Here is a 27,281-nt window from a genome sequence, read left to right as displayed (position 1 = left end):
ATTGTACAGTAACTTTTTTCCCCGATTTTGCCCTTTGTTTTTCTTCTTTCTTCTCTTTTCTGAACGTGGGCAATTTTGTCTTTTCGGCACGATGTTTTTCCGGATTTGCCCTTTTCCTTTCTTCTTCGTTTCTTCCTTAGTCCGTAATTTCGCCTGTTTAGGGCTTCATTGCTTTGCCTCCCTATTGTTATGCTTCGTTTTCTTCTCTGCGGCCGCTTCTTTCATTTCGTCGTTTGCTTTTACTTACTCCTTGCTTCGGCTGCTTCTTATTTTCTGATCTTCCTTATTATTGTTGTTTCTTATTTGATCTTTCTTTTGTTGATGTTTGCGGTGTAGATATTTTTAATTGTCTTTTACTCCTTCTTTTCTCTTTTGATTAAGGAAATTTGGGTGAGATTTTTATTGTTCTCGCACGTGTTTTCGCTGTTTCCATTAGGGATTTTGGTTAGGCCTTCTTTTGCTCTTTTGATTCATCCTCTTCTTCATCTTTTTTTTCTCCGTTATTTCCATCGGGATTTTGTTTGGGTCTTCTATTTTGCTCTTTTGATTCATCCTCTTCTTCATCTTTTTTTTGTGTTCTCCGTTCGATTATTGTTACGGGTTTGGTGTAATCTATTTTTTTTGTTAGATAAATTAGTCTTCTTCGGCTCTGTTTTTAAAATTTTATTTAGTCATTGATAATTTGGAAGTTTCGTTATAATTTTTTTTATTTATTTTTTGAAATATGTATACGTTTGCTAATGATTGTTTGTTTTGTTCGTGGCTGATTTTTACAGGCAGAGTGCATATTTTTTCATTCCTTTGCTAATTTTCATGTTCTCAGATTTTGGATCTGAGTTTTGGTTAGATTAATCTACTTTGTATTTCTTTATATGCTGATTTGTGGTGCTGATTTGTAAGGCTTACAATACTCATTTGTACTGTTAGATGGATGATTTGTTTCCTTCTTATTATAGAAGCATTAAATGAGTCTCTGATTTTATTTTTCGTTGCTTTTTATCCTTTGAAATATGCAGACAGCCTGGGAGGACAAATGAGGAATTTTTTTTTTCATGTTAGATTGTTAGATTGTTATTTATTGATTTGTATTCTTAGGTTAATGATTTTCATCCTCCTTGCAGCAGAGGCATTAAATGTGTTGTGATTTTCTTTTTTTTTTTTGCATAGTCTTGAAGGAAAAAAATCTAGCCTCAGTGCTGTCCTTTCCTTTTCTTTTCTTCTTCTTTATTTTAGTGTCTTTTTTTGTAAATACTTTCTTAGTTTTTTCACCGACTTTGCATTACCAAGTGTCATCTTATTATTCATCATCTTCCTCTTTTTATATGCGTAGAACATTCATGAGTTCTCAAGAGACCCCAACTGTTTCTATTGCACATGACATCTTTATATTTCTACTCTATTGCCCCTCATTTACTCCTTTACTGTGCCTTTGCCTATATACTGCCTTATTATCTTTGCTCTACCTCTTTTACTTCTCTTTGGTTGGCCGAGATTCGTTGTTTAACGCTATGTTGATCATATTTCAAGTACTATTGCTAATAATAGACATATGTTTCATTGATGCTGAGTATATTGGTTTATCACTGTGTTGTCACTTTCTGTTATTTTTTTATAATGCTCATAAAAGTATCTTATTATTGTTAATAAATGTTAGCGATTCCTGGTTGTCTTTTTCTGATTTTCACGAGCATATAATGCTTATGTATTGGTTTGCTATTTATTTATGCCGTATACGTATTTGTATCCAACATATGTACATATGACATCTTTTAATGTGTATATTTTTTGTTGATGCTAAGTATATTGATCTATTGTTCTATTCCTGCTTTGTGTCATTTGTAATAATACTTAGAAAAGTCTCTTCTTATTGTTAATAAATGGTACTGATTCATAGTTGTCTTTTTCTGATTTTTCACCAGTTTATAATTCTTATGTACTGGTTTGTTACTCATTTTTGTCATATGCCTATTTGTATCCAATATATACATATATGTGTCATAGCTTTTAATACCTATATCTTTTATTGATGCCGACTATATTCATTTATTGTTGTATTGTTGCTTAGTACATTGATTTATTATTATATTACAGGTTTATCTTACTTTCTATAATGCTTAGAAAAGCCTCTTCTTATTGTTAGTAAATGTTAGTAACTCATAGTTATGTTTTTTTTTCTTTAATTTTCACCAATAAATAATGCTGATGTATTTGTTTTATTATGCATTTATGTCATATGCATATTTGTATTCAATATATCTATATATGATATCTTTCATTTGTATTTTAACACAGTTTCTTTTGGCTGTTGTACTTCATTTTGGCTCATTTATTGCTCAACCCTTTAAGCGTTGTACTTTTCGCCTGCATTTAGTTGCTTGGTGTTTTCTGCTTAAGGCAGTGTTTGTGGCGTTGCAGGTACGATTATTAACTATTACCTATCTCCTTTAATCTCTGTGGTTCATATTGAATCCTTTCACTACTTTTTTCTTTGTGTTATATTCATAAATAGTAATGACATATGCACTTTTTTTAGTACTTCTTTTATACACTTACCTATATATGTAAAAACATATATATAATGTGGCAATGATGGTTATGGGCGATTTCAATTTGTTGAATTTTATATAATCTGTCCAAGAGTTGCTGTCACTAACTTCATTACATTTAAGCTGTGATGTTGTTCATTGATCCCTGCTAAAACTATTTAGTCAACATCATTTACTACAAACTTAGCATGTTCTCTTTTTTTTTTTTACCCATGAATTACATACCTCTTGATATTGTTCATTAACTGACATAACATTACCCATTGTCCAGTAAGTGCCTTTTTTCCCCGGTTTGTCTTTTACTTTTCTTTTTTCTTTTTTTTTTCCTTTTCTGAGTGTGGGCAACTTTATTATTTTGGTTCTTGCTTTTGCTGAACTTACCTTTTTTCTTTCTTTTTTACTCTGCCTTTTTTCCCCGGTTTGTCTTTTACTTTTCTTTTTTCTTTTTTTTTTTCCTTTTCTGAGTGTGGGCAACTTTATTATTTTGGTTCTTGCTTTTGCTGAACTTACCTTTTTTCTTTCTTTTTTACTTTCTAAATACCCTTAGAGTGTCATTTTGCTCTTCACTGATTTAACCATACTAGATTATACATTTCTCCTGAAGTTAAACTCTGATTTCATCAACTTCTATTTATGATCTTTTACTAAGTTATTTCTCTATTTGAATTCCCAATCGCATCAGCAACACAAGCACCATCCATCGAAGAACAAAGAACAACAAATAGAAAAACAATCAATGAATTAAAATTGCTGCAACAAGAAATTAATTAGGTCAGTACTATACGGTTCCACATTTTTTAACTTTAAAACTATACTATTTAGGCTGACAATCTATTCTCAGCAAGCCAAGGATGGTACTATAACTCATGCCCCATATGTTATCCACAATTAAGAGAAGCAGGAAGTGGTTGGTGGTGTAACAATCACGGGCATATAAAAACAACACCATCCCCATGGTAATGAAAATTAAAAATTATTTATTATAAAAATATATTTACCTTCCTTAATTATTATAAATAATATTTCACACTTACAATCTATTACTATATAAAATACACGTACAAATTAATCACAAAAATCGAGGACCGTACCGGAAACATGGATGTAGCTATATTTGGCAGAGCATCGCAGGTCCTCATCAAGAAACCCTGCTCCATTCTAACAATAGATGAAGGCTTTACAAATCGGTTCACAATCCCACCAATTATCAACCAATTGAGAGGACAAATAAAAATCTTCCAAATATATTCCAACAAAGAGGAGGACAAATAAATACAATTGCATCGAGAATATTTGAAGATACTCAACCTGTAATATCACCACCACAAACATCTCCCACATATTTACCAACAACAAGGTAAAATATTTATACTAATTTATATCAACTGTATATAGAAAACAATATCTACTATTTCAAATATATATTTAAATAATATTATATGATTTTAGCCCTGAAGCAAAAACACAACCATTAGCGCCACTACCAATTGATCCACAGACACCAATCCTAAAAGAATTAGCTACAAGGTAAAATATATCGACTTATTTATTTTACTCATCAATAAAAAATAATAACTACAATGTTACACATATATGTTTTAATAACATTTTTCTATTTTCAGTTCTCGTCCAAAAAAAACACAGCAGTCGAGAAAACGTCCAAGAACCAGATAATACAACCATACTTAAATTGAAATCTTTTTAATCTTCAATAATATCAATACTAATTTCTCAAAAATTTATGTTTTGCAGCTAAGAAAGAGCGAGAAAAATGAAAAAAAAAAAGGCATCAAACTCAAATACAACTTAAACAACCTTTTATAATGAAATCATATGTATATATGTATATATGTAAATAGCTTTTTATAATAACTTTTTGTAACAACATCATTGTAAATAATATTGTAAACAACTTTTTATATATAGACATATATATGTTTATATAAATAAATACATTACTGTAAAAATTGTCAATTCTTTCTATATCACAAAATTATCACCCGCAGCAACGCGCGGGCACAAAGCTAGTGATTTCTAATTTTGTGATAATTAAAATAATAATTGAGCTTTTATTTATTAGACTCCAAAAGATAAAAGACTAACTACCCAACCGATGTGGGACAAAAAGCAATAGTAGCCAACTAACGTAGGATAAAAAATGTGTTTAGAATTGTTCTTGTTTTTATTTTTCACGTTTAAAAAAAAAAGATTTAAAACGGCATTTGGCACAATTAAAGACAAAAAATAGAAATGAAAATGATTTTTTAGTTTAGTGTAAAATGAGAGAAAAATAAAAAGCACGGGCGTGTTTGGAATTCAAAAATGATTTTTTAGTTTAGTGTAAAATGAGAGAAAAATAAAAAGCACGGACGTGTTTGGAATTCGTTCCAAAATGATTTTATTTTTTATATGAAAATGAAAATGAAAACGTTTTCAATCTCAGACAGAAATTATTTTTGAAAATGCGTTTGGTAGTTTTATTAAGAGATTAATTTTATTTCTCTCTCATTTTACACTAAACTAAAAATCGTTTTCATTTCTGTTTTTTGTCTTTATTACGCAAAACGCCATTTTGGAAACGTTTCATTTTTTCTTTTTCAAAAAACGTGAAAAATAAAAATGAGATCAATTCCAAACACGGTACTTCATCATTATATTCTCCAGACTTGAGAAAATTATGTAACTTTGATATATAAAAAGTAAAATAAAACCAATAAAGTGAAAGAACATATCCACCAAACTCAACAAATAAAATCTAAGAAGGAAGAAATTACGATCACATTTTTTATTCTTGTTCACAAGAAAGAAACATTCACCAGAAAAAAGAAATAAATCTAAAATTTTTCTATCTTTGGGTTTATAGCTTGACTTTTAGAGGACTCAAATTGTTGGATGGATTTTTCAGAGCTAATAAATATGTAATAAGTTTTCGAGCGATCCGAGCGTATCGGGTATTACTTGATTGTACGCTAGAGAAACCACCTAAATGAGTGAGGGTACACTAGGAAAACTACCTGAGTGTGCACTTGGATAACTACCTGAGTGTACACTCGGGTAGAGAAGAAGTTGGAAGGTCAAGACTTATCTAGCATCAATGTCAAGTAACGTCGACGATTAAAGTAATTCAATAACTCAAGTTTAATTCACTTATTAATTGTTTATCAGATGTAACACCCAAAAAGGTGAAGAGCCTTATTGTATTAAAGATAGAATAAACTATCGAATTAATGGGAAAAATTAAACCCTCAATCTCCAATGTACTATAAATTCTCTTGATTCGAGAGAAAAAGATACACACTTATCCTTGAATACAATTACTTTCTGATTGTCTTCACTTTGCTCTTATTGTTTATGAGGTTCATTGTGTTCTTCGAGTGTTCTTAAGTCATTTACTTATTCAATCTGAATTATCAGCCTAGGGACATTAGAAAAGTGTTGGACGAAATTTCACTCCAACACAAATGATAAAGATAAACCAAAAATTGTGTCTTCTGGGAATACGGTTGAAAATTTTCAATTGTGGAATGTACGGCTTGTCTTTCTTGACTATGCAATTAGGATTATAATTTCATTCTAGTATGCTCTCAAGGCATGTGTGTTTGACTTTATCCTTTGCTTGTTCTTAAAATTCTGTCATTCTCAATATGCCAACTTTTTACCTTGACAGTTTTGGTATGTGACAGGAGGAGCTTGATTGGAATGAAATGTTGATAAAGCTCTATGTTGGAAGAGAGGTATGTGGTTTTTATGGCTTTTTTTATCAGGCAAAAAAAGTTTTAGAACATTAACAAAAGCCTTTTTCTCCCTTTTTGTGAATGAGAAGAGTAGCCTATCTTGAAATCAAGTTCCATTGAAAAGCTCAATTCTGGTTCATAGAAAAGTTTGAACAGAAATTGAGAGACAATGACTTTTGTACGTTTAATTTATGATATGAATTGAAAAAAGATAAGTTAGTCGAAGCCTATAGATTTGGAACTTTGTAGGCGGCTGCCAATTTTCTACTACACTTGATGAGTATTTGATCTTTATAAATGATGCGGACTTCCCTTGAATTGCTACTTATCACCTCTGAACAATTCTTGTTCTAACAGTTGGCTTGGACTTTTCATACGAAAGTACAGATAAAAGTTCTCTACAATGAAAAAGGAGAAAAAACAGAGAAGAGAGAAATTATGTAAAGAATGTGAAATCATAATTACAATATATTTCAACAATTGAGTGGGGATTACGATTCATAACAACATATTTCAACTATTCATTTGGGATACAATTATAATCTTTCTTGCAAAATAAAGACATATTAAATTTTTTTTTTTTTAAAAATTAGGGCAAAAACCAAGATTGCCACAAAAAATTCCCCCCTCTCTCTAGGGTTTCTTTTTTTTTTTTTTTATGTCGCTCTCTTTTTTCCTCTAGAGCCGGGGATTTTGGTCTAGGTCCCATGGTGATGATCATGGTGGTGGCAGCCACTTCATACATATAGTGGACGGGTAAAAGGTGTCAAGTTTTTAGCTGACTATGTTGTCGCGTGTTGGATCTACGAATTCTTGCATCCTCGGGATCTCCCTCTTCTTATCGCCGTGGTCATAGAGGTGGGGTTTATTTACGGATGAGCGCTCGACACTAATGGTGGAGGCGATTGGGTCCCGCCAGTTTGTCCTCTATGGTCTTGTTCGCCAGCTTTTCGTTGGTAATTTTGTCCGTGTGGCTGTTAACTTTTGTCCTGGTTAGCAATGTTGATTATGTCATTTCAACATTTACGTTCTCGTGTTCACCTTTGCATCTTATTCGTCTTTATCGGTGGATCCAGTCTTTGTTCGTAATCCAATACCCTTCTATTTGTGGATCATTTACAACAATATTAGAGCCAATCTCAACTTAATTATTAAATGAAATTTTCTCATTCAAGAAAAAAAATTTAAAATTTAAGCGGGCGCACATGCTCCCATTCAATAAAAATATAGCTCTATTATTGGTAAGACATAATTAGAATTATATAAATTAAACACTTATAAATATAAAAATTTAATGATAAAAAATGAAGATACTTTTTTCTATGTTTTTTCCATAATAGAAGCGTGACTCCTCTGAGCATCCAGGGCACTAAAGCAGAGTCTTAACTTTGAACTAAAACAAAGAGCCATGAACCAAACTATGTGACATCACAAAAAAGATAATCTATCAAAAAATTAATGCCTTGGTATAGTTAATTAGCAACCTTTACGGATACCTAATCAAAAGGCGAAAAAAAAAAAAAACAAACTGTCTACAAAGTAATGCCTCCAAAGCCAAAAAAAAAGATGCCTATGATAGTGTGCACTTTGTCTAAATAATCCATTTAACTTTGTCATTATCACAAAATTGTTTAGAGTGATAATTTGGAAAACTTGAGAGTGGGTTGGTGGGGGAGGGGCTAATTGGCTGTATTGCAAAGACATGAGCTGGCTCTTTAACCCACATGGCTATATAAGTTTATTTCCCATTACGTTTATATGTGTGTATTTTTTTAGAAAAGTTTTTAATACTCATTATTAACAGATTATAATTTGTCCAAGCAATAACTTCAATCTTAGTGGGCGCCGCATAACAACAATTTATGACTGTGTTAGGTTTGCGCATCTTTGAAAATCTTGATACAATTGACTGTTACTTGTCGTAATCGATAACTTTGATTTGAATAAATAATAATAAACGTAGTTTATAGCTAGGGAAAAAGGAAACGATTTTGCTAAACAAAAAAAAAAGGGGGGCATTTTAAGCCTATGGTTTTGGTGTTCACGGGCTATGCATTGTATCTCATATTTTTTTTTTCCCTCTTTTATTTTAATCATTATTTTCTGAAACACGTGTGTGTGATTCCTTTTGTCGCTAGTAGAATCTTGTCCATTGTACTTAAAAAAAATATATATGAACTTCTTTTGTCATCTATGTGTATATCTTCATTGTTGAATCTTCCAAGTCTAGTAATAGAGAGTTCTAGCGTTATGATCTCACAGAGGAGAGTGAACTCTATGGCAAAAAAGTATATTCATAGTAGTAACTTTTTAGTACTTCACGTTCTTTTGAAAATTTTACGAGACGTTTAGTTTATGGATTAAAATTATGAGATTAAAATTATTTTTGATTTACGTGTATTTTTTTTTAGAAAAATACTGTAATGAATCATGAATTATGATTCAAATCATGATATAAATCTACATACTAAACGTCTCCTTAGTATGATAATTTTGTGATAATGATCTCACAGAGGAGAGTGAACTCTATGGCAAAAAAGTATATTCATAGTAGTAACTTTTTAGTACTTCACGTTCTTTTGAAAATTTTACGAGACGTTTAGTTTATGGATTAAAATTATGAGATTAAAATTATTTTTAATTTACGTGTATTTTTTTTTTAGAAAAACACTATAACGAATCATGAATTATGATTCAAATCATGATATGAATCTACATACTAAACGTCTCCTTAGTATGATAATTTTGTTATAGGGTATAAAAAAGAACTCAAGACTAGAGAAAGAAAAAGGAGGTGGGTTTAAATATTGTTTGTAACTTTTTGATTGAAACAAAAGATATTGTTTGTATTTTTTATGTTTATAGATACACCTTCTCCAATAAAGAAAGCATCAATGTCTGTCCCAAAGTTTCAACCTTTGTAGTGTGGACACTGTCACTGACCACTTGCTAAGCCTCCAATTTTGCTGCGCTTTTTGTTTTCTCATAAATTCTGCTTCTGAAGTTTTCTCACTTATGTTCCAAAAAAACATCTCAAACCAAACATGAACACTTTATAAGTTAGTAAGAAAGACCAATATTCCTAAAAACTACACGTCGTTCAAGATTGGTGTGATATTCAGTGTGATACCCTTTACTTGTTATCTCAAAATGGGATCGTTTTGTTGGAGTTCTGGTGTGTATAACTCTGGTTTTCAGAGAACAAATGATGGGGTTTTGGTGAACTCTGGTATGAGATATGGGCCGGCTTCGGCTTTGGCTTTGGCTTCGTCTTCATCGTTGGTTTTAGATAGTGTGAGAGGAGAGCTTGTGGAGGCTCCGGTAAAGTTGGAGAGGAAAATGGTGTCTGCGGAGAAAAGTGTTGAGGCCTTGAAGAACCACAGCGAGGCGGAGAAGAGGCGAAGAGCGAGGATTAACGCGCATTTCGACACGCTTCGTGGCCTAATTCCCGGTGCAAAGAAGGTTGATGTTTTTTTTTTCCCTTTCTTTTTTTCATATGATTTGGTTGAGTTAAATTCTACTATGAGCTTGTATGACGAAAAGTTGTTTCTTTTTTTTTTTTTGACATAGAACAAATGCCAATGTTACTAGTTAGCCAGTAGACCTAAAAAATACTAGGATAAGAAGGTTTCAAGAGCAAGAAAGTATACTATCATACTTGACCTTCTGTAATTGAGGGTACATTTTATGGTGAAAAATTGACAGTTTAATGTTTGGAGACGAAAACCAATTTTGACGCTTAACTTGGAAGCAAATTAAAATGTAGTAAGATGCTTGCGTCTTGTTATGTCAGAAGCATACGGGATAGTTACAAAAACTTCTTTTATATTTTTAATTTTTTCACAAATAGCTTTATATTTCCAAAAATCATAATTCGACAGCTTATAATGTGATTTTCTTAGCAAATTCCACCTCTGCCAATTGAGGCGCGGAATTTTGGCTTTACCCCGAAATATGACTAATGAGTGTTAACTGAGATGAAATTTATGGTATTTCAATAGCCAAACATACACAAAACGACACTCCATATCCTTATGCCAAATTTGAAGCTTTTATTCCTTTTCTTTCTTTTATCTGATAATTGAACACAATTGTTTAAACCCTTTGCAAGTGCACTAATACCAGTTGATTGGATACAATAATTGTACAGTTTTAAAAGAGTGAGATTGAAATTTGAGTGATAAAGCATGTAAATGAATCAAAATAGTTAAGCATGCTTAAAAATTACGTCAACTTTCAGGTAAAGTGATTAATCTGATTGTGTAGAATACAATAAGAAGCCATCCAATATAATAATAAAACGTCATTTTAGACCTTGATTGCCTATATATGGTGATACAACTGCAATAATAAAAGTTCCTTTTTGTGCTTATTATGCATACAATGTTTGGAATTTGTTACCTGATTAGCTAGCTTGAACTTTCAGATGGACAAAGCATCATTACTTGCTGAAGTAATCAGCCACTTGAAAGATCTAAAGCGGAAAGCAGCAGAAGCTAGTGAAGATTCCGATTGTGTTATACCGAAGGACATTGATGAAGTAAAAGTGGAACCAGATCATAAGTTGGTAGAAGGCAGGCCTTTTTCAATTAGGGCGTCTTTTATGTTGTGACTATAAACCTGGGCTTCTATCTGATCTAAGACAAGCGCTCGACGCGCTTCATCTGATAACAAAGCGAGCGGAGATTGCGACCTTGGGATGCCGAATGAAGAATGTTTTTGTAATGACCACCTCCAAAGAAGAGAACGATGAAGTCTGCCGTTTCTATGCAAGGTCTGTATGCCAGGCCCTTAGGGCTGTACTTGAGAAATTTTCTGCTTCTGAGGAGTTCTTAAAAAGTCCGCATTCGAATAAGAGGCGAAGGGTTTCGGTGTTCAATCCTTAGAGTTCAAGTTCTTTTTTAGGAGATCTCTTATGATAGTATGGTTTCCATTCATGTACATTTGCATACTGCATATAGGCTGCTGGTAAAGTTACCAATAGAATTTTTTTTTCCCTTCTGTATATTTCTGTTTAGCTGTATATTCCAAGCTCTTATGCTGATAGAATAAACCATTGTAATATAAACAGAGAGATTGTACCAAGTTTGTGTCATACAAGACATTTTTTGCAAGGAAAAGTTGTTTTGAGAATTTGTTGGTTAGTAGGATTGTGTTGGGGGGGGTTTTTTTTTTTTTTTTTTTTTTTTTTTTTTTTTTTGGGTTTAAGAAGAATTAGATAGACTTTAAAAATGGCTTCTATTAGTATTCCTGTACTTCAATTTATTTAATGCATTTTTTTTTGGCACTGCTTTAGCAAGAATAAAATAGCCATAACTTGTCATTCTTCTTTCCTTCCTGCGTGAGCTGCAGAATTATTAAATAGAGGAATAACTATCTCATTGTAACTTAATAAAAAATAGATGTGGAGGCACAAAATTACCTTGATTATTAGTTATAATCAGAAACCAGTGGTTCATATACAGACAAACTGAAAGGAAAAAGAAGATACAAATTTCAATCTCTTCCTTTCCTTTTTTTTTTTTTTTTTTTTTTTTTTTTTTTTTTTGGCCGTTGATAAAAACCTCCTAACTTCTGGTTCTGTTAGTTCTGCACCACAAAATTAGAAAACAAAGGATTCTGTATCCAAGTATGAATCCCAACATCACACCCAGATTACTCCATTTCTGAGATTGTTTCAGTCCTTTTTGCACCAAAAACTCGTCTCCATACAAAACACATTGGCCTCCGAGACTCGCCAAGCATCTATGCCTGCCCTTCTCTCCTCCATACTCGTTTATTATAAAGCACTCAAAAGGGTACTTAAACAAACTTAAGTAATGCATGAAAATCCAGTACCTTGGTATGTCTTCTTTAGATATGAAATACCCCGAAAAGAGAAAGAAAGATCCCATAAGCCCCGCGACTAGGGTCGTTCCAGAGATGAAGTTGGGCACAAGAGCACTAAAGCAAGCCACATAAGAGTTTGACATCAAAATCACCATCCAAACCACGAGTGAGAAGTAGAGGAATCCATCGAATTCCCTTCTCAATCCGACGAGCCAGTACACCGGCGTGGTGTAAAGAAAAGCGACGATGAGAAGGAAAGGAAGGAACACCAATGTGTTCGAGATCACATAAGAAGACACTCTATAAGCCCCTCTTGAAGTTTCTCTCATCAAGATTCTCCTCTCTTGCAGGTAAATTGGCAAGCCTTCTGTTGTGGAAGAAAGCAAGAAAGTGAGGCTGAAAGCGAAGAACCCGATTTGCGTATGGAATACGAACCTTCTCAGATCATCATCATGAGTAGATTTCATGAAAATAGTACCAAGCACAAAGCCTGCAAATAATGCTTGAATTATTCTCGCGGCAAAGAGCTGTTTGGTTCTACAAATGTTTTTTGAGAATCTTTGAGTGAGAATCAAAACCTCCTTAAGTGGAGGATTTGCATACAAAACTTTGTTTTCTTTACTTGGGATTGGATTTTTTCTGAGCAATCCACATTGTTCTTCTAGCTCACTATTATCCTCAACCTCACTTTCTTCAACACTTATCACCAAAGCTTCTGTCACCTCAATGGCAAACTCAAGAACATTGACATGGCGAGGAATCGAATAACCCGCATAACCAAGCCTACTCTCCAACTGGTTTAGTGATCCATGGTGAAGAAGATTTCCATTTGATAACAGCAAAATCTGATCAAACAGCTGAAGAATTCGAAAACCCGGTTGGTGAATTGTCAGCAAGATAGTCTTACCTTGCTTACTAGCCATGGATTTCAGCAACAAAGCTACATGAAGAGCCGAGGCAGAGTCCAAACCTGAAGTTGGTTCATCCAACAAAAGCACTGCAGGGTCATGAACAAGATCAACTCCTATAGAAACTCTCCGTTTCTCTCCGCCGGATATTCCCCGGTTCGATTCGCTGCCGATTCTTGTATTGCCAACATGTTCCAATCCAAGCTCTTTTAGAAGCTCTCTCACTCTGCTCATTGCCTTGTCAACTCCACCGTGCATTCTCAAACGAGCGCTATACATGAGAGTCTCTTCAACAGTTAGAAGAGGGAAAAGAGCTTCATCTTGTGTGACATAACCCGAAACCCTCCTGAAGTTCTTGGCATTCATTGGCTGATCATTCACAAGAACATGGCCGGTGACACTCTTTAACGGGATCATTCCGGCGAGTATTTCAAGCAACGTCGTCTTCCCCGCCCCGCTTGGCCCGGCAATGGCAGAGATCTCCCCTGCTTTGGCCTCACAAGTTATGTTCTTCAAAATGTATGTTGTTGGTGTCACTTCTCTTTGCAACAACCAACCGTATTTCTCTCGAACTCGGCTAGGTAGTTTGTAAGATATCTTTTCTGTCCTGATTCGGTACCGGATTATATCGCCTCCGCCGCCGCCGGAATATTCCGATTTCTTGGTCGGTAATTCCATTGAGAAACAGAGAAGAATAGGGAAAAATGGTATAGATTAAATATGAAATTCGTGTGATGAGAAGAAAATGGAAAAAAAGGAGAGGAAATAGAGAAGAGAATATGAGGTAACGCACCAAACCGCCATTGCTTTGAACACGCAAACCTTAAGGCTGCAAAGATATTAATTGTGTGCATGCATGTGTTGCAGCCCTGGCTAAGCATTTGTGTCATTCCATTTTCTAGTTTTGGTATAAAAAGTTGTTTTTTTTCTAGAAAAAAAAAAAAAATTGGTAAACTTGTTTTCAAGTGTTTAGTTGCTAATGTTACATGGAACCGACAAAAAGACGTCAGTAATTAATATTTGACAACAGATTTGACAGTTTCAAAAACTGGAAGAAAAGGAAAAAAAAATAAAATAAAAAAAAGCTTAGTGGGTTCAGGTAAGGTAAGTAGAGTAAGAGGTGTTTGTTTGACCTAGTAGTGTAACTTAAAAGAAGTTTGTTATTGTAGAATTTGCCTCAGCCATGTGAGTGTTTAGGTTTTTTTGCAGTTATTATTTGGACTGAAACGGTCGTTAAAAATGGGCTTTTGGTGATACCAAGGAGGGTTGGAAGATGGGGATATATCTGTGTTTTGTGACCTTGTCTTTTATTGCTAAAGAAGGTCAAACTATTAGGTCGAATATATATATATATATATATATATATATATATGACGGCCCAATGGCTGTTTTGCTTTGGACACTGAAAATTGCTGGCAATGACGATAATGATTTGCAGTAGTTTCATTGAAGGCGTTGCCATTTAATATTGCACACGAAAAAGTTAAATAAAAACTAAAACATTCTTCAGCCAAATGAAAATGCAGAGAGGTTTCGGGGGAGAAAAGAGAAAAAGAAAAGAAAAGAGGTAATCTGATAAAAGCAATTAATGATTTTTTGTGTGTGTGTGAACGAGAATCATATATTTATATAGATATAAGTTCTTCATGAAAATAATGAATTTATATTTGGAGGGTGTTATGGAATTTACATTGGGGACTCAGAGGGCAAATACTCTACTAAAAATATACTTGGAATGAAAATGCAGAGAGGTTTCGGGGGAGAAAAAAGAAAAAGAAAAGAAAAGAGGTAATCTGATAAAAGAAATTAATGATTTTTTGTGTGTGTGTGAATGAGAATCATATATTTATATAGATATAAGTTCTTCATGAAAATAATGAATTTATATTTGGAGGGTGTTATGGAATTTACATTGGGGACTCAGAGGGTAAATACTCTACTAAAAATAGACTTGGTCATTGTGGCCTCTGGGAGGTTATCTATACAGAACTGTCAAGCACTCTCTTTTGGTGTTTGATGATTAATAGTGAAGAAAGATTGAAGAGAGAATTGAGATCAGCATTCTTGAAAGTGTTCCAAAAATCCAAGAAAGGTTCAACGGTATCCACACGCTAATGGGTTTAATGAAAATGAGAATAACATGAAAGATCGAAAGGTTAAATACGCGTAATCATAGCATAATTATTTTACATAACATCACGAGATGAATCATTTAAAAAATATATAATTTACAAACAACAATTCTGATGGTAATATTAAATTACTAACTCACCCGAAAGTTGCTTGCAAAATATTGGATAAAAAATGCAAAAAATGCAATTATAACTTAAATTCATTATTATGTATCAAATTAATATTACAATAATATCCTAATTATTGTTGGCTTCATTAAAATTAATTATATGATTTATTTTTATTAAAATAAATCAATATGTTTCAATTTTCGACGTTTTATTTTTATTTTTCTTAAGACTCCATTAGATGGCTTATATTTATAATTTTGTTGTTTTATTTCAATTATGATTAACATTATTATAATAATAAGTATATGATTTACTTTTTAAAACTTAAAACAAAATTTCTGTTAAAGACTATATAAATAGATATATAACAGCTCTTTTCCGTTTTGAGTTTAAGTAAATGTATGAATAGAATGCATAATTACTCACATTCCAAACCCAATAACCTACGAATCCTCACTTTAAATCTTGTCCCTTTCAATCCACGTCCACTTCAATTTGTGTAACTAAACATCCCATAAATGTGTAAAAATTAATAATGGTTGTTTTTTTTTTTTTTATGATTTGAGTTTAAAAGTGAATTATTTAAGAGAAAATATTGTAACAAATAAGTTGAATTTAATTTTTTTAAAAGAAAATAGTACTGTAGCAACAAAATTTAAGTCATGTAGTTTATTACAAACTATGTCGTGTCGTCATTCTATTAATATTATAGATAGATTTGAACGAAACTAATGTCTCAAAGATTTTTCATAATTCTTTTAGGGTAAATAGTTTAGAAGGTAAAACTAAGGTACATAGTTGGACGCATTTACAAATTAATCTATTTAGATGCGTGCGGCGCGCATGAACCACAGTTGTAGAAAAAATGAAAAATTTACTTTTAAGAGTGCATGAGTTTGAACTTTTACCATTTATTCTTGATAAATACTATTTTGTTAATGTAATTATTTGACTAAAAATGTTATAAATCAAGAATAAATGGTAAAAATCCTGACTCATATTATAAATCAAGATTACTCATAGTTATACAAAGAAGTAAAAAGAGAAATAAAAAAAGAAAGGGTGAAAGAAATAAAGAGAAATGTAATAAAATAACAAGGAAAAAAAAGACAAACAAAAAAGCTTGTGCAAAATATTATGCACCTTTATTAGTGTGTGAAAAGTTTCACAGCTAAACCCGAAATTTATGTTGATCACAAGAAAAAATTTATGTAGGGACACATTTGAGAATAAATTATTTTAATAGGGCAACTAAAAATAATATTTGAGATAACCATAAGAAAAGTATTTAAATAAGGATATATTTGAAAACATATACAGGAAAAAGGTTAAAAGATGTAATATAAAAAGATAAGGGAGGAAAAAGAAATAAAATAAAAAGAAAAAACCAACAAAAAACCAAAAATAAAAAAGAAAAAAGATTTAAAAAAGGAAAAAAAAGAGAAAGGAAAATATACAAATACCATAAGAGTATATGGGTTTAAATTTTTACTCTTTATTATTAAATAATATATCTTTTAATTAAATAATTATATTAATTAAAAGAATATTAATTAGATAAAAATTTAAATTCATACCCTTTATAACTTTAGAATAAGTGCAATTATTTTCTATAAAGAAAAGTACGTAGGGGTGGAGGGTAAGGAAGGCTTCGCACATTTTGTTCATCCCAAAAAATCTATTCGCTCTTAAGGTTAAGGTGTGTTTGGTCGGAAGTAATGGAATGGAAAAGAAAATCCGTTCCATTCAATTCCATCATTTGGTTTCATCTTTTGGGTTGGAAAAGGCTTTCCTATGGAAAGCCAATTCACTCAATTTGAGTGAATACTCATTTCTTTAGGGGGCCAATGGAAATGCTTTTTCATTCAGGCTTTATTTCCTTTTTGTCCAAAATATCCCCATCTCCCTCTTGACACTTCCGCCAGCTCCAGCCCTGGTCTTTCTGGTGCTCCTCCATCTCCAGCCTAGTTGTTTCCGGCGCTCCTCCTTGTCTTGTGCAGTCAACAAGATAGGCTCTTCAGGGTAATTTCTGTACACATATTCTCCCTCTTTCAGACTCTCACCATCTTCTTCTTCTCGCAAACCCTACAAAGTAAAAACCTTCATTTTTTTCGCCATCTTCATCCGAAATCTCCTTCATATGTTGAGGATTTGAAGTTTGAAGCTCGAGCTTCGAACAAGTATAGAACTGTTGAGTGCCGTGAGATTTTTTTTCGTGATTTTTCTTTTGTTGTCACGAATTTGATTTTGTTTGTTCTTGCCAGATTTTGTTATGCTGTGAGACTCGAGCTTGAATTTTATTATTTCTTGTACAGAGACTCGAGCTTTCTTTAGTTTATGCAAAAATTGGCTGTCCACAATTTGTGAGTTTCTTTTATACATCTTAAATTTCAAAACCCATGTCTAAATTTCTCTACAAAGCCTTTCTATTTAGAAGTCGTATTGTAAGAAATACACCACCAATCAGTATTCTATAGAAATTCTATAGCTTTTTTATGTTCTTGTTTTGAAGTTTGAAATAAAAGCCCCGTTTATACAGTTGGGGCAACTTAAGTGTAGTGCGTTCACCAGTGTTGGGAGCCAGAGTGCTGTGGTTCCTCCTCCTAGACTTGATTATGTTGCTGTCAGCATGCCTTGTGGAAGGATCATCATCTTTGGTAGATCTATGTATGATCGTGTAACCGGTAGGGGTTCCGAGGCTACATATAAGGGTGGTTATTTAGTTTCATGGTTACATAAAAGATATTATAATGTATGTAATATGCATTCTCTTTTGATATCCTAACTAATTAAGATTATGTTTCATTTTATTAAATTGTATTAACTATGAACTTGCTTGACTTGACAGGTAATTGATGCTATATATAAGTGAATCTATTAGTTTTGGTGTATGACTATATTTTGAGATCATATATGTAGTTGAATGATATATTGATTCATTTTTATTATTGACTGGTGTCAAAGTGATCATTTTACTCTATATATATCATGATATATGTCAAAAGTGATTATATTTGAACCTATGATACTTTATTATTACATAAAAAAATTAAATATTATTTTTTTACCCTTGAAATATAGTTTCTAAATTTTATCCTTCAAATAAATAGTTTTTTTCAATAATTAAATTATTTTTTACTATTTTAATTAATTAAATATTGAATTATTTATGATTATTAATCAAGGGTATTTTTATCAAAATATAACTTACTTCTATTACATTCCGTTGTTAACCAAACAATATAATTCTCATTCAGGTATTGATTTTATAATTCTAATCAAATTAAAGAATTAGTTTATCATTCTAACACATTCTAAGGCCTCGTTCATTTCGCCGATTCAAATTTAGAATTCGAGTTTTGTTACAGTAAAAAGCTGTCAGAAACAGTCACATCTAACTTTTTTGCTACAGTAAAAAGCTCTCACATAAAATCACATCTCAACTCGAATTACAAACTCGAATCAGCGAAGTGAACGGGCTCTAAGTCTAAATAGATAAAAGAGGCAAGTTTCTTTTGCTCTACTATCCTCCATTTGTCAAGTGTTAAGCTCCCATCTTTTTTTTTTGTCTTTTTTCTTTTATTTTTGTTGATTCTTATTTTTCTTCTTTTCTTATTTGTTTTCTTTATAATTATTTGTTTTCTTCTAGAAAGGTCTCTATAGTTTAGTTATTACAGTATGTTTCTTCTAAAATTATACTATTAATTATTTTTTTTTCTTTGTTTCGTTTTTTATCAAATGCTTTTTCACGGTTTAGTTTAGTTATTACAGTGCGTTTCTTATAAAACTATATCATTACCTAAGTTTTTTTGTTTTCTTTTTTCGTTTTTTATCAAATGCTTTTTCACGGTTTAATTCTTTTTGATGCGCTTTTTTGAACTATTTGTTTCTTGTTTGCTCATATTAATATATATGTATACATGTATATATATATATATATATATATTTTTTTTTTTTTTCATGTTTCCCTATTTAAATTTTTTCATCTAATTCTTATTATATCGAAAGTGAAACTTCTAAATTACTTTTTTTAAAAAAAAAATCAAATGCCCTACTAAAACAATTTTTTTTTCCTCGAACGTCTCTTTTTTGACGGTCTTTTCATGTACTCTTTTCAACTACTATTTTTTCATATATGCTTTTTTTCCTAATTAATTCCTATTGAGGTAATTTTCTTTTTTCTTTTACTATTTAGGGTAATATATCTGAAATATGTCTCTATTTAAACTTTTTTTTTTCAGTGTTGCTCTTAAATAGTGTTTTTAGTATGTATCGCTAAATTAATTTCATGTTTAATTTGCCGGCTAAATATAATTTTATTCATACATGTTCTACTTGTTTACACATATTTAGCTTACAATAATGTTATTTTTCAAGTGTGCTTTAAAAAAATATCCTTTTCCGTAATTGACCAACTGAAATAATTTTTTTTCTGAGACATGGTAGGAAATAGGCTTACATTTAAAATTTATGGAAGTAAATGGTCAATTTATCAATGTATAGAAATCAATAGACCATTTCATGTTTTTAAATTTTTTATTTTCTAATTTTATCATTTGCTTGTTATTTTTTATTTTTCTTTTAGTAAATCTAGGTATATCCATGATTCTCTAAGTTTGTATTACCAAGGATAAGATAAAAATCTAATAGTAAATTCTAAATTTATCATGTTCGTATTACTAGAAAAAAAGAACATTACAAATTCTAATGGTAAATCTTAAATATACTTGATAAATCTCATATATAAACAGTAAATTTAGGATTTATCAAGAGAGTATTTTTAGAATTTTAGCTAGTTGTAAATCTAGATTTACATCACATTGGCCTATTTATTAACTTTTCTTAAACATTGACCTATTAATTTTAATTTCTCTCAAATCTTGAATTATTTTCCTCAATCTCCCTTTTTTTCTTAAATGTATTCATGTCTAAACATGGGGTTTCCTACCAAACCACTTAAATACTATCATGTGTACCCACTAAATAATTTACTGTCTAATTTACTTCATTAGAAACTTTTTTTTTCTTTTTAAAAGTGCTCTATTTAAATATATATTTTACCAAATTTAGAGAGTAATAAATCAATAAAAAATTAAGGTCTCATTCAGTTTACTGATTCGAGTTTAGATGTGACTTTGGTTGTGTTTAGAGTTATCTTTGTTTATGTTTTTTACGTCTTTTGAGAAAGTAAAAATGAAAACAAAAGAGAAATGACGTTTTATATAATTAAAGATAAAAAATGAAAATGAAAACGATTTTTTGATTTAGTGTAAAATGAGAGAGAAATGAAAAACGATTTGTAATCATTTTTCATTGTTTGTTTCTGTTTTCTCCTCTCTCGAGTAGAGAGAGAGACATTAATGGATTTTTTATACTGAAAATAATCTCTTGATAAAACTACTAAACACATTTACAAAAATAATTTTTGTCTGAGATTGAAAACGTTTTCATTTCCATTTTCATACAAAAAATAAAAATAATTTTAGAACGAGTTCTAAACGCACCCTTTATGTAAGAACTTTTAACTGTAGCAGAAAAATGTTAGAAGTGACTTTTTATGAGAGCTTTTAACTATAATAAAACTGAAATTAAAAATTTGAATCAGTGAAATGAACTAAGCCTAAAATTTTCTTAAAATTGCTTATTAGGTCTTCATACGCAAACAAGTTAACAACCCGAACAAACACATGTATAACTAGGGCCATGTTCATTTCACCGATTCGAGTTTTGTTACAGTAAAAAGCTCTCAGAAACAGTCACATATAACTTTTTTGCTATAGTAAAAGTTCTCACATAAAGTCACATCTCAACTCAAATTAAAAACTCGAATCAACGAACTAAACAGAGCCTATGATAATCCTTAAAATTCAAGCAACCTCTCCTAATCTTTTCCACCAACCTAACCAAACCTCTTTTCACTCCATCAAGACCGTTGATATTTAGTTCAAGAAAGTCTTCAAATCTCTTGACCAGCAGAAAACAAAACAGCCGATAGGTTTTAGATCCAGGGCTACGATTAGGACACGTAATTAATCTTACGGTTCCCAGAACATTTTTATTTTATTGCTCTTACACAGTGATACAAGGCTAAAAAGCTCTTCGTAACAGAGAAGAAGAAGGGGGGAGAGAGAGAGAGACGGGACCTTGTAGTTATCGATTCTTGAATTCGTAAGAGACCCAGTTGCTTCCGAGAAACACCCATCTGAGCTCCGACCTCGGCGAGTCTTTTTTTTGCAGATTTTCAAAGTTATATCTGAACGAATCTGGGTGTTTCTAGAAGATGGAGAAAGAACAGAAGACTCCAAGCGATCAAGAAGGAGTGGAAGAGGAGGACACGGAAGCTCTAGAGCTTGTTCTCTTTCAAGTCTCTGAATGTTATGTCTACTTGGTAAGTTTTCTTGGGATTTCTTACTTGGGTTTTATTAGATTGGACTGGATAAATGATGATCGTTTTTTGAACTATAATTGTATGTGCATTTTGTTCCTGTAGAGTTTTAGATCAAGATTCAAGCCTTCGGTGATAGATTATAATCAGGACCCTTTTTGTATTTTTTTTTGAATTTTTTGCTGCTTATTATTACTATCAAACATAATATTTATGTGTTTAATTGTACTGTTGGGCAAGAATTATCATCAGGGTTTTTGGCAATGACTAATTTTTGACCATAGAATAAAAATGAAAACTTGTGAATGAAGCATTTGTTTCTCCCATTTCTTTTTGGGTTTTGACATAAATAAATTATGGATATGGAACTTAGTTGTTAAATTGAGCTAATTTTTGTGTTCTTTCTGCAGATACCGCCAAGGAAAAGTGCAGCTTCCTACAGGTTTTTTGCCATACTTGTATCAAATTGTTGATATCAAATTCGCATAATTGCATTAGTTTTGATCTATTTGAAATGATACTACAAAAGAAAGGTCCTATACTCCTACGTGCTTACATTGTTTGTTCCTGATTACTTTGAACCTTGGAATTCCTGTTTTGGAATAGGGTAGGAATTAAGATCAGAGTGAATTTAGTAAATGTAAAAGATTTTTCTAGAGAATTTAGGATTGCAAACTTCTGAGTAGCGTAATTCTGTATCTCTCTTGGCTTGATTCTTTCCAAATTTTGAGCTCAATCTCCAAGAAATAAAAAGACATGGAGATCTTAAATAATTTCATCCTTTGGCTGTTTAAATGTTCAGTAATGATATGTGGCACTCTGTCAGATGAAGATGTTTCATTCTGTTTGTGCCCTTATATCCTAGATATATAACTATTAACTCATCTATTGAACCAAGCGAGAAAAGATTAAAAAAAATGGCATTGGCCAATGCCAAATTTTCTTTTGTTAACTTGTTAGAGATGAGTTTTTAGATTTTACGTCCACAAAGTTCATTTCAGGGCTGATGAGTGGGATGTAAATAAATGGGTGTGGGAAGGAGTATTGAAAGTAATCAGCAAAGGGGAGGAGTGCATTATCAGACTTGAAGATAAGAAAACAGGTGAGAATGATTTTTAGTAGTTTACAATAGTATATATGTTCTATATCAACATTTATCATATCATATATGAAGCTTCTAGCATGATATTTGTATTTTTCTTGGCAGGCGAATTGTATGCTCGAGCATTTTTGAGAAATGGAGAGCCACACCCCGTTGAACCTGTAATTGATAGCAGCAGGTTGGTCCATTTTATTGCTGAAAATATAATCTGACCATGATTGGAGAGTCAATGTCAGATCGACATCTCAATTTCGAGAATGACATTTAGTCCTCTCGAGTAGGGCTGGCAATTCGTGTTTACGTGTCGTGTTCGGGCCGGCACGATTACGGTACGACACAATTATAGTGAATTCAAACACGACACGATTATAGTGAACACGAACACGACACGATTAATAAACGTGTTAGAAACTCAAACACGAACACGAAACGCTAATAACACGGTTAACACGACACGACACGCGAACACGATTACTAAACGTGCCGTGACAGGCCGACACGAAAAAAAACACGTTTATGACCCGACTAGCAAAAATAGTAGAATTTTATATTGTATTCAAAATTATATTAATTGACTACTTAATATCACTTATAGTTAAAATCATGCATAATAACCAACACACATTAAAATATCCAAATATCAAATACACATATATAATATGATACTACTAGATTATCAAGTATATATGTTTCAAAACATACCAATTACCAAACATCTAAAGAAGTTTGAAAACATAACCAAACATTTGAATTTTTAAGTGCATAAAATATAAAATAAATATAGGAAAATGTCTTCTTTGAGCCTTGAGGTTGAATGCCCAACTATGCTCTAAAAACCAAAATTAGTTTCCAATTGCTTTAACCTATTCATGGAAAAAGAAAACATTTTATTAATGAAAGGAAATTTATAGCTTGGGCATGCCACAAGGAAATTCTTGTTACCTTCCATTGCATTTGAGGTGTTGAGGTTGTGAGAATTTTGAGATGAACTAGAAGTGGGCTCATTGATATCCAAAGTAAAAACATCTTCAGTAATTTCATCCACAGCTTCACGAATCGATTTGTTGTTTTCTACACATATTAGATAACTTATATGGTTAAGACTTAAAATAACATAAGCTAAGACAGTAAATAAACAAAAAAATAATAAATATACCTAACTCTATAAGACCAAATCGAACAAAATAACAACATTTTGCCCGTATTATATGTTCCACAATGAATACTGTTCATATCAATGATAAACTGTATAGGAAGACTAGAGTTCTTTTTTTTTCTCCTTTTCCTTTAAGTATCTTTAGACCAATAAAATACAAGTGAACAGATAAAATTTAGTTTCTCATGAAGCAATATGCTTATTAATGGAAGAACCTAAGGAAGCATTGAAATGTTGATGAACAATATTATCTCTTCATAAAACTCTATCACACTCAAAAAAATGCAGTTGCCACATCGGCAAGTACATAACTTGACAAACCTTGTGCAATATAGAACAAGAGTGGCAGAGCAAAAAAATTGAGAACAGAAAAATACCTTATCAATCTTACCAAGATTACTTCCTCTGTCTCGTCGCTTTTGCTGAAGAAAAATTGAGAACAGAAAAATACCTTGTCAATCTTATTAAGCTTCCAGAGACTGAGTCATAAGTAGGGTTTTGTCTATATATATATGGGCTTAATAAACGGGTCGGGCTGGGCCGTGTCGGCTCGATAACGGCCCGTATAACTAAATGGGTTAAGCGTGTTGAACGGGCTGGCACGAATCCAGCCCATTTATTTTCGTGTTATTCGTGCCAGTCCGTTAATGACCCAATTAATAATCGTGCAGTCCAAACTCATTTATCTCGTGTTGTTTTCGTCTCGTTTCATCGTGTCGTGTCCGAAATTGCCGGTCCTACCCTCGAGTATACATTTTCTTTAGCCTGTAATACTTCTACTCATTGTTATTGTGATTTAGTTTGTGTAGGATGTCTAAATGATATTTATTTCTGACGCAGATATTTTGTTCTTCGTATAGAGGAGAACATCGGTGAGCTTTCTATCCTCAATTCTTGTCTCAAATTCTTTGTGAAAATGTTTGTCCTTTCCGTCTGATCCCATTAGATTAACTAGTAATTGCTTTGACAATTAATTTTTTTGCCATCAATACAGACCAAACTAGATCTATTTTTCCTCCGACCCCCAATTGACTAAAATTTAGTGGAACTAAAAGGAGTATGACTTATTGATGCTAGAATGCTAACTACGAAGTGATTTATTTATTTATTTTTTGATACATACTAAGTGAAATGTTTAGGAACATACACTCTGAGTGGAATTTTTAAGAATACCACACATTTCGAGCCTGTTTAGAATGGCTTAAAAAAAAGAGCTGTTTTTGGCTTATTTAGTCAAAAAGCTTCTTTTAAGCCTTTTGGAACAAGCCAACTTCTTTGTGCTTATTAGAAAGAGCTCGTGAAAAGCTTCTTTATTTACATCTTTAACCTTTTATTTGTGAATAACAAATTCAAAATTCCTTACATATCCTTTTATTACATTAGTTTTTATGACAATATGAGTTATTTAATCAAACAGGTTCAAAAGCAAATCTGAAGTAAAAAAAAAGCTCTTTTTCATGCACTATCTAAACCCTGATTAAAAACTTATGCTTCTCTTCTTCTATTGCTTAAACATAAAAGTTAAGGTTATCCCAAACCTGCCTTTCATAATTGCTGATGTTCTGAAAGCAACTAGCAGTAGGACTTTTTCATACTAGAATCCTGAAACGTTATTAAGTTCTCGATTTGCCGAATAAAGCCTCTTTTGATGCTAATTTTGCCCATCTTTCTTTGCTTTTCTATACCCAATTGGAGGTAAGGTATAATGCTCGTTAGTTTGAAATTTATGCAGGGGGTCGTCTTCGGCATGCGTTCATTGGCATAGGTTTTAGAGAAAGAACAGAAGCTTATGACTTCCAAGCAGCTCTGCATGATCACATGAAGTATCCTCCATCTACTACTAGCAACTCTTAGCATTTCTGCCGTCTTTAGTAACAACTTATCTAATGCGTATTGCACACTGGATTTTCGACATGACTCTCATACCCTTTTTAATTGTTTTGAAGATATCTGAACAAGAAGAAGACCGCAGAGGAGATGGAACAACAATTCCAGAAAACATCTTCAGTTGATTACAGCTTGAAAGACGGGGAGACACTTGTTCTACAATTGAAGAACAGCGTAAACTACCGCATTTGCCATTTCCTTGTCAATGTCCTTATATGACTTATGGTACAAATTAGAGTATTTCTAATTGAATTTTCACTGGTTTTGCCTTTTGTTGTCAACAGAAAATTGGTCAAATTGTGAAGTCCAAGTCTCTCGATCAGGCTTCGAACACTTCATCACCTGAGAACAAGGGTACCCAAAAAGAGATTAAGATCTGTATCGAACCACCGCCTCCTCCCCCAGGCCCGCTTTCGCCTTCCGCCACCGCTCAGAAGTCGCCATCAAACTCGCCGACCAAGTTCAGTGTCGAGGCAGCTTCTAAGCATGGCACCTCGGAATCAACGAAACAGGATTTTAAGGAGGCAGATTCTTCTGAAAATCAAAGTACACAAGATATACCGGATGACGATTTCGGGGACTTTCAAACAGCTGGTTAATATGAAATTATAATAAACGGGAACATGTTCATACTCTTAAGTCTAATACCTTGATTTTTAATGTGGTTTCGCTGTTTTGGTCCATATTGTATACTGCTGGCTGAACATTACCTAATGTGAAGTTACACTTTTTTTTTTTTTTGGACCTAATGTGAATTTACTTTTCGAGACCGTTAATTTTGCCCACTCGAGACGAGTCACTTGTAATTTATTTTCAGATTAACACTTTAAACTCGTTCTTAATTGGACAAGAATGTTATTGTGCTTTGTGCAATATATATATATATTAGAAAAGTGAAAGCAAGGGTCCAATTTTGAGCAGGCCACAGATCAATTTCAAGTTTCTCGTTTTTCGGTGGCAACTACTAATTTTTTTCCCCTTTTTAATAGCATATACCTTAATTTGGTCTAGGCTTGCATAAAAATGTGATGATTTTCTTATTTATTTGAAAAAGAAAAAAGTAATGGACAAAAATGAAACATTAGGGCCGTGTTTGGAATCGATTCTATTTTTGTTTTTCACGTTTTTTGAAAAAAAAAATGAAAACACTTTTAAAATGACGTTTGTCACAATAAAGATAAAAATAAAAATAAAAATGATTTTTTAGTTTAGTGTAAAATGAGAGAGAAATGAAAAATCACTTTTAGTCATTTTTTATTTTTTATTTTTGTTTTCTCCTCTATCGAGAAGAGAGAGAAAGAGAGACATTAATGAGTTTTTTTACACTAAAAATAATTTCTTAATAAAATTACTAAACACAATTTTAAAAATAATTTATGTCTGAAATTAAAAATGTTTTCATATAAAAAAATTATTTTAAAATGACTTTTAAACGCACCCGGAGTGTTATAATCTCATTTCAAATTTTTTTTTTTTTTTATAAAGAAAAGA

General features: G+C 32.1%; 2 protein-coding genes and 1 pseudogene across 2 annotated transcripts; 2 read left to right on the top strand and 1 right to left on the bottom strand.

Moving 5' to 3' along the window:
* The first annotated feature begins 9,335 nt into the window (after positions 1-9,335).
* LOC21388292 lies at positions 9,336-11,166 on the top strand (annotated as a pseudogene).
* Positions 11,167-11,847: 681 nt separating this feature from the next.
* LOC21388291 (ABC transporter G family member 10) lies at positions 11,848-13,695 on the bottom strand. The gene has a single exon (XM_010101072.1). The coding sequence runs from the start codon at positions 13,693-13,695 to the stop codon at positions 11,848-11,850; it is 1,848 nt and encodes a 615-aa protein (XP_010099374.1).
* Positions 13,696-16,915: 3,220 nt separating this feature from the next.
* On the top strand, positions 16,916-26,723 carry LOC21388290 (uncharacterized protein At1g03900). The gene is made up of 9 exons (XM_010101071.2): positions 16,916-17,282; positions 21,369-21,648; positions 22,056-22,087; positions 22,647-22,747; positions 22,853-22,925; positions 24,744-24,775; positions 25,636-25,726; positions 25,850-25,964; positions 26,075-26,723. Exons 2-9 carry the CDS (start codon positions 21,541-21,543, stop codon positions 26,387-26,389), a joined length of 867 nt encoding a protein of 288 aa, XP_010099373.1. The 5' UTR covers positions 16,916-17,282; positions 21,369-21,540; the 3' UTR covers positions 26,390-26,723.
* Positions 26,724-27,281: the final 558 nt, after the last annotated feature.

This window comes from Morus notabilis, unplaced genomic scaffold (assembly GCF_000414095.1).
Source record: "Morus notabilis unplaced genomic scaffold, ASM41409v2 Scaffold412, whole genome shotgun sequence".
Taxonomy (NCBI): domain Eukaryota; kingdom Viridiplantae; phylum Streptophyta; class Magnoliopsida; order Rosales; family Moraceae; genus Morus; species Morus notabilis.
This window is presented reverse-complemented; position numbering and strand designations above follow the sequence as displayed.